We start from the raw sequence: 12055 nt of genomic DNA, 5'->3' as shown, positions 1-12055 counted from the left end.
TCTCTCATATAAATATTGGTGGCGGCTTAATCTTCTTCTGCTTCTGTTCTTTGATTGGATGCACTTCGCAGTCATCCAGTATTGCAAACCTATTTGAAGTTAGTTTAGATTGCCAACCTGTTTGTGTTGTGGGCTTAGCTTTCGCTTTATTTGAATGTAGCGATCCAACCCTGTTTGAAAAAGTTTTGTGTTTTGTTTTGGTTCTTGTCCGCTTTTGTTTTCTAGAGTCGGAGAAATTACACTTGCTTTGGTTGTTGTTGATTCAGCAGAAATGTACACAGCTCTCGGAACTGAGCATAATGTTGATGTTGTTGTTGTTGTTGCTATAGGTGCAGTTGCAGTAGATATCGAAGTTACTGTGCTGGTAGCTACAGAGCTTGACATCGTTTGCAATGAGGAGAGCGCGAGAGAGACGCTCTCAACGCGTTCGGGTTCACATCGTGCAGTCATAAGCATTGGTGAGCAAGACCGCGATCGTTTGCTTTCTGCAGGTGCTAGGTCATTGGCCCGATGGATTGTTTGGCACTCGCGGGCGTCAGACACGACGGTGAAGTATGCATTGTTTCGTTGGAGAAATTATTATTCACTTCACTTAAGTAAATTGATTTTATACAGAGCTCGATGAAAATACGTCTTACCCCGACGCGAGTCCACAATTATGTGAGTAGTTTGTCCAGTGAATTATCGTACGCGTGGGAGATCTGCGTCGAAAAGGAGGAAATTCTGTTTTGTGATGAGGCTGACACTGGCCCAGTTAATACCCAGCCGAAAATGGTCTCTTGCCCCAAGAGAGAGCCACAGATGTTGGTTTTTGCTCCACTCAGAAGTACCGAAGGCAGAATGTCGGCTCCGATAAGGACATCTATTTGTGCGCTCTCATAGAATTTTGGATCCGCCAGTGGAAAACCGGAAAGATCCCGAAGCAAATCTTGCGGAATTGGGTAGGAAGGCAGATTTCCGGCTAGTTAAGGGAGGATATAGGCCGTCGTCTCCAACTGCAATGCGGGCCTAGTCGTAGATCGGACGGTGAGACTTGGGCTTGAACCACCTGGAATGGCAATCTGATTAGATTGAACAGTCACTCGGTTATGAATGTTGCCTCTGATCCGGAGTCGATCAGAGCGCGTGCCTTAAAGTTAGTGCCCAAATGGGAAAAATTGATCACGGCAGTGCCAAGAAGGATAGCTCTTGAGCCCGTGGCGAAATAATTTTGAACACCGGCATGCTCATTAGAAACGAAACGGCTTTATTAGCATAAATTAGCCTTGCAGGATTTGAAGGACTTGAATTGCTGGAAAAGGGGTTGTTTCGGTGCAACAACGTGTGATGCCGGTCACGGCAAGTAAAACAATTGTGCGTGCTTTTGCACTCACGAAGCTGATGTCCCTTTGCAAAGCAGATTAAGGATAACTGCTTCCTTTTAATGTAGGCTGACCGGTCGTCAACCGACATTTGGAGAAACCGCGGACATACATGGACAGGATGGTTTTCCTTGTTGGACAGATCGCAACTTTTGGATTTTTGAGCCACTTTCGTCTCGTAGAAATTTATTTTTCTAGAGGGCCTACTTGAATTTATCGCTTTGGAGTGCGACTGACTTGGTACGGTCGGTCTGACATCACCTATGGCCTCTAGGGTTCGATGGCGTTCTATGAGGAAGGTGTTCAGCTCTACCCATGTCGGGATATCGGCTTTCTTATAAACTGCTCCCATAAGGAGAGAGTTATCTTCGGGAGGTTAGATGAACACAGATATACCAGCAGGCAGTCCCAGTTCTCTATGTTGATGCCTGACATTTCTAAGGCAGTCAAGCAACCTTGAACAGTACTTTGCAGTATCTTCAAGGCCCCTCTAGATTCCTGTGGTATCGACTGCACATAAAACATGATTTTCCATTGACTGTTTACCAACAATCGTTTATTTTCGAAACGCTCTGTTAGGTTCTCCCACGCAGATCGGAAACCCTCGTTGGTGAGAGGCGAAATCGAAACGATGGCATGCGCGTCGCCACTTGTTTTGGCATTTATATGCAATAACTTTTCAACCGGAGTCAGCCGTGGAATTTTGATATAAATGGCTGTAAAAAGATCCCGGAAAGTCTGCCAGCGAAGATACTCACCTGCGAAAACTTCTGTATCGCATGGAGGCAATCGACAGCCAGAGGAAATACAGGCCTTGGCCGCAGCGTTCTGGGCTGGGATGGACTGAGACGTGCCCTGTTCGATTTTATCAACGAGCTGGGCAACACCTTTCATAGACTGAATAGCAATAACTGTATTTAGCCCTGAGAATAGGCATGTTGCCTGCTACTGCTTCGCCTGCTGACACAAGGCACTCGGAGCAGATGTCGAATTCTGAAGTGGCGCTTGTCACAGTTTTGGGATAGTCCGAAAGTAGCATTATCGGGGTTAGGAACTTGCTTTCAGTATGGCCACCTACCCATTAACCTATATCTACCAATGCAGTCTGGGTTAGAACCCAGATAGACGAAATTGCAAGCTTACACTGTAATAGATAAAAAAACGCAACCTGGGCATACTAGTGAACGCCATGCCGGTCGTTCTCTTTCCGTTTTAACCTTGGAGGTGATCAGACGTACAGGTGCGACCAACCAAAAAAACACACCCACGTTTTCTTGCTAATTTTTTTTATATTTCGATATTCTTCGGTGAGTAAGTTTCTAAAGTGAAATTCGCTTTTGCTAATTATTTTCGTCTTTAGTACCCAAGCCCAGATTAGAAATCCCAAAAAACTGTATTTAAATTTGGGGTTATTTCGGTGCCAGATCAAAGGTAACTATTTATTCGAGTTTTTTTTTTACTTCAGAATCTAACTGAAAATTGAATAATTACACAAGCTTCTGGCACCTTGTGCTACCCACAAGCAACCGCCGGCTCCAAGCCGTACCACCAGAGCAGCACGTCCAGCAGAGTAGCCGATGCACATCGATCATCAGAACATCTCTTTTGGCCGCAGCCATCGGATGACCTATGTTCAAGTGTTATTAGTGTGAATTAATCTACCCCCCGCAAAAGTTCAGTGAAAAACAAAACCTGTAGCGAAAAACAAAAAAAAGGGAAAACAAAAACCCTTCACATTAAGCGGTTCAATTTTTTTTTGGTTATACCACGAGGTGGCTACACTGTGACAAACTAATGGTTTTACCGCACGCATTACAAAACATGTGCTAATACACTAATAAAATAATTAGACACCAACGATCGCCAAAACAAAAAGAATGAATTCAATTTAAAACGTTACGAAAACTACGAGTTTCCTATACCCTAGAAAAAAAAGAAATTATATATATTTTAAATATAGAATAAATTAAATTATAAATAGATTAAATTAAATTAAAACAAGAGAGAACGCTATAGTCAAGTTCCCCGACTATCTAATACCCGTTACTCAGCTAGTGGAAGGGAAAAGGAGAGTCTTAAACACAGTTTTTGGCGGTTTGTAGGCGTTATAGTGGGCGTGGCAGAACGTTTCTTGGCAAATTGATAGAAATTCACAAGACCAATATAAAAATGAAAAAATATCAAAACATTTTTCAAAAGTGTGGGCGTATCAGCTTTGGGCGGTTTGAGGGCGTTAGAGTGGGAGTGGCAAAAAATTTTTTGGTAAATCGATAGAAAATTACAAGACTAATACAAAACAGAAAAAATATCAAAACATTTTTCAAAAGTGTGGGCGTGGCAGTTTTGGGCGGTTTGTAGGCGTTAGAGTGGGCGTGGCAAAAAGTTTTTTGGTAAATAGATAGAAAATTACAAGACTAATACAAAAATGAAAAAAATTTCAAAACATTTTTCAAAAGTGTGGGCGTGGCAGTTTTGGGCGGTTTGTGGGCGTTAGAGTGGGCGTGGCAACATGAATCGACCAACTTGCGCTGCTTCTATGTCCCTGAAGTTTGAAAGTCAGTGGTGGAAAGATTTGGCCATGCCAGCTAGAAAAAAAATAAAATAAAAAAAACTTTTTAAATAAATAGTAATATAGAAAAATAATTAAAATTAAAAACATAATGGGTTAATCATACTCCAGCCATTCATCCAACGCAATACCTCAATAATATATATATATCCATACACAACTTTTTCCGCAAACATTTATCAAGACCAAAACATGAAACAATAAGAAGAAATTCGCCGGAGAAAGTACTTTCGCCGTTGGAGAAAATAACATGTAAGTTATATCTCAAAATTTGTCTCTATTACTTGCAACGATATATTATTTAAAAAAGGCATTGCATTTTTGGTGGATGGCTCTTTCAGTCTTTAAATTTTACAGTTTTATATATTAAATCTATTCTCTCTTTTGATCGTCTAATTCGTCGCGAAACCCAAAACCCAGGCTTAACCTACGACAACATGTTATTGCATGGTACAGTCGAGGATCGAAATATTGTGTACACCGAGCCTCTCTCGTGTATAGGTACAGTCGAGGACCGAAATATTGGGTAAGCCGGTAGTAAATTGAAAATATTTTAATTTTTTTTCTTCTTATCGAATTATATTACATTTATATTATATTAATACCTATGCGAATGGTATAGGTGGTTTTGAAACATATTTTCTTTTCAGCCACTGTATTTTCACTCATACTTACATATATACAACGACTATTACAATGAATAAATAATTTAGGAATAATTTCTTTTGCATTAATAATTAAAATAGGATAAAACTATATATATATAATATAATAATGATAAAATAATAATCGCCCATAATAACAATTAAAAGAACCAAAATAAGGTTAGGTAATTTCTTGGGGTTTAAAATTTTTTTTACTATTTCTTTCTATTAATATATAAATCTATTTTACATGTTATCTAATTAGGATTTTAGGTTAAAAATTAAGTTAAGCAGGAACAACAAATGAAAGGTTTTGGTTTAATTAATTTTAATGAATAAATTTATAATGAAGTCCGAATAGAAGTTATTTATCTGGGATTATGAACAGCGGATTTGATGCAGTGACCTGAATTCTTAGTGGACCAATGGGATCGCCAATAAACATGGTTTTGCTCGTGGCGATCATGGAAGGGTGGGGCAGCGGCCACTCCACACCCTGGGGTGAGCCTAAAGATCACTAGAATATTTTGTTTGAGATTTCCTTTCTTTTTAATTCTATTTTTTTTCCGGTCTATCTTTCTCTTTTTCTTCAAGATTATTTGTTGGCTATTCGCACGCGATTTTAGTTTATTTGTTTTAACTTTCAAGAGCACGTAGTATTACAGTACTTAAAATCTAACACAGCCCATTGCCGACAACATAGAGCCGGAACCAGCGCGTGCCACTGCTACCACTACGACAATTACATCTGCTCGCAGTATAACGAAACTTTGTTATATGTTACAAATAAATAATGGCGCCCAACGTGGGGCCAGATCCGGCATGCTCCAAATGAATAATAAAATTTTAATCGGTCACTTACATCTTTCGACCGCGTCCAAATAATCTTGATGTTCTTATTTCTTTTGGTGACTCAGTTACAATGGATTTTCTAGTACCTTGTATGACGGTGCTATTACCAAGTAACACTCGCATGTAATTATGAGCTAGACGCTGGATTAGGTAATAAACTTGGATCGTGAGTGGCAGGAAGTGAATTTGATGCCGTTTGCCTTTTCATCTTCGGCTGTGCTTCGTGTCCAGTAAGGTAAACTTAGCTTCGCTCCTGTTTAGTATGGATTTAGGTATATGGGTGAATAAACCATACCCTACCGTTAAACAGGTTACCATTTTTGTATTTCCTGTTTCCTTTCCAGCTTAGAGCTAGAGTTGTGGGTGAATAAACTACACTCTACCCCTGATAAAACTCATTCTTATCTATTTTCTTACTATTTTCTTCCCTTTCATTTTCTATCTAATCCTAATGGCAATCTAAACAAAGTTAATAGTCGAAACTGCTCATTGAAGTGATTCATAATCCCTAGATATTTTTATGCATTTATATAGAACAAAAAAAAAAAAAAAAATATAAACACCTATAATAATTATACCATAACTGTCGAAAAAAAAAAAAACCCCTTTCTTTAAAGAAAACAAAATGCCGTTGTCTCGTAGTTATGAACACCTTCAACAAGAAACTCATTGCTATATTTGTTTGCAACCTATCGAATACACTGCCCAGTTATTGTCTACAAGCTGCAATCAAACCTTCCATTGGGTTTGTTTCAATACAAAAGTTACCAATCGCGACCGTTGTCCAGTTTGTAAAGCGTCCTTACAAGCTTCTTTACTTAATTTAACTGTAAACACTGAATTAAGTCAGTCAACACAAAGTCTTCCAGGGACCTCGCGCATAAATACTCGTGTTGAAGAACAGATAGGGGTAGACTCTAGTCCAGGAACGTTAAATATGGATCAATCTAACGAAATACCGACATCAGAGGATGCAAACAATAGGAATATGTCTCCAGGTCTAAATGATATGCAGCAGATAACCGAGGCGATGGCCGTAGCAACGGCAAAACAGACTGAACGTTTAGCGCAGGTTTTACACACCGGGCTGCAGAACATTTTATCGACACTTTCAACTGGCCCCGAACAGCCAAGACTTCCAGTAGCCGAGCTAATTAATCGGCAACAGCAAGTGCAGAGTAATGTCCCAAATCAATCTAGTTTCTCAACTATAGGGTCAGAGTTGCGATTTGATCGCGTAAGCCAAATAATTGCAAACTGGAAACATAGATTCGCTGGACCAACAGGCATGAGCATTGATATGTTTATCTATAGGGTCGAAGCTCTTACCAAACAGACACTAGAAGGTAATTTTTTACTTCTAACTAGCCATGTCAACATTTTATTTGAAGGGGTTGATAGCGATTGGTATTGGCGTTACCACCAAAGTGTACCCCAAGTTGAATGGAAGGCCTTATGCAAAGCCTTACGGCAACAATTTAAGGAAGAACGTTCAGATGTTAGCATTAAAGCAGAAATTTATCGTCGTAAACAAAAGGAAGGGGAGTCCTTTGATGACTTTTACGAAAGTATCATCCTATTAACTGATAAGTTATCTGAACCATTGTCAGAATTATCAGTGTTAGAATCCATTAGGTCAAACTTATTGCCAGAAATTCAACATGAGCTTTTATATAAGGAGATCAGTAGCATTTCTCAGCTAAGGAATATTATTCGCAAAAGGGAAACGTTCATGCTGACGGTCAAGCCAGGATTGCGAAAACCTCTTCCTGCTCCTCGTAGGTTTGTGCAGGAGGTAAGTCTTGAGTCCGAAGTGGAGTCGGATTCAGACACAGCTGAAATTTCCGCAATTAATTTATCCTGTTGGAATTGTAGCAAGATCGGATACAGATATCAGGATTGCTTAGCCGAACGTCGTGTGTTCTGCTATGGGTGTGGCAAAGCAGACACCTACCTTCCTTCATGTCCTCATTGTCGCTCAAAAAACTACCGAGGCCGTGCACCTCTGAAAGGGGCACACAAACAAGTGGTGACGAAAGCCACCAATACGGAGTAACCAATAGCTGTACCCTCTCTCCCCGATTTGACTCAACCACCAGACCATCCTTTTACCGAATTATGTCCCCCCGGCGAATCTTTCAATAAACATCAGAGGCAGCCTTCGCGATCTGCACAGCGTATTAAAGATTTTTATGACCAGATAAAAATCGAAAAACGGTTTTTATTACCAGCAATTATTCTTGGCCGATCAGTATTTGGATTAATGGATACTGGTGCCTCTATTAGTTGTATAGGTGGAAAACTAGCCGAAGAAATACTGATAGAAAAGTGTCCTGATAAACCTGTTCAAAGTATTGTTCATACTGCCGATGGAAAATCCCAAAACATCGTGGGCAAGATTCGCACAGAAGTTCAGTATAACAATATGACCAAAGATATTACTTTTTACATCGTACCTTCGTTAAAGCAATCACTTTATTTAGGGATCGACTTTTGGACAAAATATCAGCTATTGCCATATACTATTATGAAACCTAGTCCAGAAAGTAATCTCTCCGCAGTAGATCTAGACGATGTTCGTTTTCTAACTGAAGAACAAAAACAGCAACTGAACGACGTAGTCACATGCTTTCCTTCTTTTGCCAAAAAGGGTCTAGGGAAAACGACCATACTTTCCCACTCCATTGACGTTGGCGATTCCGTACCTATCAAGCAGCGACATTATCCGGTGTTCCCAGCTATCGAAAAACTTATGTATGATGAACTGGATCGCATGCTTGCGTTAGGGGTTATTGAAGAGTCGACCAGTGCGTGGTCTTCCCCTGTCGTATTGGTCCGCAAACCCGGAAAAGTGCGATTATGCATAGATAGCCGAAAGGTGAACCAAGTGACACGTAAGGATGCTTATCCAATGCCCATCATTGATGACATCCTAAGCCGGTTGCCTAAAGCGGAATATCTAACGAGCCTGGATCTTAAAGATGCCTATTGGCAAATCCCACTAGAGCCAAGTTCGCGTGATAAAACAGCCTTTACGGTACCAGGTAGACCTCTCTAAGAAGAGAAATAGCATCTTGTTTAAGAAAAGCGGGATTGACCATCAATGTTCAGAAGAGCAAATTTTGTAGAAAGGAAGTCAGCTACTTAGGCCATATTGTAGGCAATGGCGCAATCGAGATGGATATGGATAAAATTAGCGCTATCGTAGATTATCCTGTTCCTAAGTCTGTTAAGCAATTGCGACGATTCCTGGGTATGACTGGGTGGTACCAGAAATTTATTCGAAATTATGCTTCTGTCTCAGCACCTTTAACGAATGCGTTGAAAGGAAAACTACGTTTTAATTGGTCCGAGGCAGCTAATGAAGCTTTTGAGAATTTGAAAAAGCAGCTTTGTAATGCCCCAGTGTAACATACCCCTGATTTTCAACGGCCGTTTTATATCCACTGTGACGCCAGCCACACCGGCGTTGGTGGCGTGCTTATGCAGATAAATGACGAAGGTGACGAAGTTCCTATTTCTTACATGTCCAAGAAACTTAATCAATGTCAGAGAAATTACTCGGTCACCGAAAAAGAATGCTAAGCGGCTATATTAAGCATAAAAAAATTTCGTGCGTATGTTGAAGGACATGCGTTCACCGTCATTACCGACCATGCGTCGTTGAAATGGTTGATGAATCAATCTGACCTAAGCAGTAGACTAGCCCGTTGGGCTTTAAAGCTCCAGGGTTATGACTTTACGATACAGCATCGCAAGGGTAGTCGAAACATCGTCCCTGATGCGCTGTCACGGACGCACGCTAACGATCTCTCGGCGATTGAGGTTGATTTAAACTCAGCAGCTTTTGAAGTACCGAGCTATCAGGAGTTGAAGAAAAAAATTGAGCAAGGAAGTCTTCTAAGTCCCGACATAAAAGTTGTAAACGGTTATGTGTATCGTCGTACCGAGCATGCTTCGGCTGAGCAAGTTGCTGATGAATTAGTTTGGAAACTTTGGTTACCTTCGGAATTAGTGCCAGTAGCTATTAAGGCTGCCCATGACGACCCTTTAGCTTCTCATATTACTTTTGGCCTATCTGGTAACCGATGTTCGCAATTATATTAATCAATGCGAGGTCTGCAAAAGCACTAAGCATCCTAACCAATTGCTTAGACCACCGTTAGCCAAAAGTAACGACCAGTATGCGATTATTTCAAAGGCTATACGTGGATTATTTGGGTCCCTACCCTCGGACAAAGTCTGGCCACATTGGCATATTCATAGTCCTTGACATTTTAGCAAATTTCCTTTTCTAAAAGCAGTAAAAAAATTTACTGTGGATGCAATCGTGCCGTATATGGAAGAATTATTCCATTGCTTTGGCGTACCTGAAACTATCGTATCTGATAACGGTGTGCAATTTAAGTCGCACGCGTTTAACAATCTGTTAACTAGCTATAGAATTAACCACGCCTACACTGTTTCATATGCACCACAAGGAAACGCATCTGAGCGAGTAAATCGATCCGTTCCGGCTGCCATTAAAGCCTATGTCCATCCGAATCAGACCAACTGGGACGAGAACCTCAGTAAGATTAGCTGTGCACTTCGCTCAAGTTTTCACACTGCCGTACAGCAAACGCCGTATCGCCTTGCTTTCGGACAACACATGATAACTAATGGTTCTACCTACGAATTGTTACGACGATTGAATCTGTTAGAAGATAGATCCATTGTATTTAATAGGGACGATTCGTTCGATATCATGAGAGAGCAAGCTAAAGAAAAGGTGGTAAAGCAACATGCGCGCAACGAAAAGGCGTACAACATGCGTAGTCGAGAAGTATCGTATGCGGTAGGTCAAGAAATTTACCGTAGAAACTTCCAACAGAGCCATTTTGCAAAAGGTTTCAATGCCAAGTTAGCTCCAGCTTTCTTAAAAGCTCGAGTGAGAAGAAAACTAGGCTCGGCATATTATGAGCTTGAGGATTTACAAGGACGAATTGTTGGAAAGTTTCACGCGAAGGATTTTAAACAATAGTTTCCGTTCCAAGCATGGATCACCCTTGATTGTCTAATCAAGCGTGATTTTAGTGGGGGGGATTTGAAGTGGCGCTAGTCACAGTTTTGGGATAGTCCGAAAGTATCATTATCGGGGTTAGGAACTTGCTTTAAGTAGGGCCACCTACCCATTAACCTATATCTACCAATATCCTATATCTTCTATCGAAATTGCAAGCTTACACTGTAATAGATAAAAAAACGCAACCTGGGCATACTAGTGAACGCCATGCCGGTCGTTCTCTTTCCGTTTTAACCTTGGAGGTGATCAGACGTACAGGTGCGACCAACCAAAAAAACACACCCACGTTTTCTTGCTAATTTTTTTTATATTTCGATATTCTTCGGTGAGTTAGTTTCTAAAGTGAAATTCGCTTTTGCTAATTATTTTCGTCTTTAGTACCCAAGCCCAGATTAGAAATCCCAAAAAACTGTATTTAAATTTGGGGTTATTTCGGTGCCAGATCAAAGGTAACTATTTATTCGAGTTTTTTTTTTACTTCAGAATCTAACTGAAAATTGAATAATTACACAAGCTTCTGGCACCTTGTGCTACCCACAAGCAACCGCCGGCTCCAAGCCGTACCACCAGAGCAGCACGTCCAGCAGAGTAGCCGATGCACATCGATCATCAGAACATCTCTTTTGGCCGCAGCCATCGGATGACCTATGTTCAAGTGTTATTAGTGTGAATTAATCTACCCCCCGCAAAAGTTCAGTGAAAAACAAAACCTGTAGCGAAAAACAAAAAAAAGGGAAAACAAAAACCCTTCACATTAAGCGGTTCAATTTTTTTTTGGTTATACCACGAGGTGGCTACACTGTGACAAACTAATGGTTTTACCGCACGCATTACAAAACATGTGCTAATACACTAATAAAATAATTAGACACCAACGATCGCCAAAACAAAAAGAATGAATTCAATTTAAAACGTTACGAAAACTACGAGTTTCCTATACCCTAGAAAAAAAAGAAATTATATATATTTTAAATATAGAATAAATTAAATTATAAATAGATTAAATTAAATTAAAACAAGAGAGAACGCTATAGTCAAGTTCCCCGACTATCTAATACCCGTTACTCAGCTAGTGGAAGGGAAAAGGAGAGTCTTAAACACAGTTTTTGGCGGTTTGTAGGCGTTATAGTGGGCGTGGCAGAACGTTTCTTGGCAAATTGATAGAAATTCACAAGACCAATATAAAAATGAAAAAATATCAAAACATTTTTCAAAAGTGTGGGCGTATCAGCTTTGGGCGGTTTGAGGGCGTTAGAGTAGGCGTGGCAAAAAATTTTTTGGTAAATCGATAGAAAATTACAAGACTAATACAAAACAGAAAAAATTTCAAAACATTTTTCAAAAGTGTGGGCGTGGCAGTTTTGGGCGGTTTGTAGGCGTTAGAGTGGGCGTGGCAAAAAGTTTTTTGGTAAATAGATAGAAAATTACAAGACTAATACAAAAATGAAAAAAATTTCAAAACATTTTTCAAAAGTGTGGGCGTGGCAGTTTTGGGCGGTTTGTGGGCGTTAGAGTGGGCGTGGCAACATGAATCGACCAACTTGCGCTGCTTCTATGTCCCTGA

At 40.2% G+C, this 12055-nt stretch overlaps 1 protein-coding gene and 1 long non-coding RNA gene across 2 annotated transcripts; both read left to right on the top strand.

Annotated features, from left to right (window-relative positions):
* Positions 1–706: 706 nt before the first annotated feature.
* Positions 707–3035, top strand: LOC120320734. Its single transcript, XR_005560265.2, has 2 exons — positions 707–2792; positions 2858–3035. It is a non-coding gene; the product is annotated as an uncharacterized LOC120320734 (long non-coding RNA).
* A 1661-nt stretch (positions 3036–4696) lies between these two features.
* LOC122319511 lies at positions 4697–11183 on the top strand. The gene is made up of 2 exons (XM_043206849.1): positions 4697–10940; positions 11006–11183. The coding sequence occupies exon 1, from the start codon at positions 6052–6054 to the stop codon at positions 7480–7482; it is 1431 nt and encodes a 476-aa protein (XP_043062784.1). The 5' UTR covers positions 4697–6051; the 3' UTR covers positions 7483–10940; positions 11006–11183.
* The last annotated feature ends 872 nt before the right edge of the window (positions 11184–12055 follow it).

The sequence above is a fragment of the Drosophila yakuba genome, chromosome 2L (genome assembly GCF_016746365.2).
Source record: "Drosophila yakuba strain Tai18E2 chromosome 2L, Prin_Dyak_Tai18E2_2.1, whole genome shotgun sequence".
Lineage (NCBI taxonomy): Eukaryota > Metazoa > Arthropoda > Insecta > Diptera > Drosophilidae > Drosophila > Drosophila yakuba.
This window is presented reverse-complemented; position numbering and strand designations above follow the sequence as displayed.

Excerpts from the sequence above, each read along its gene's own strand:
- LOC122319511 (XM_043206849.1), top strand. The coding sequence starts at position 6,052 with ATGCCGTTGTCTCGTAGTTATGAACACCTTCAACAAGAAACTCATTGC.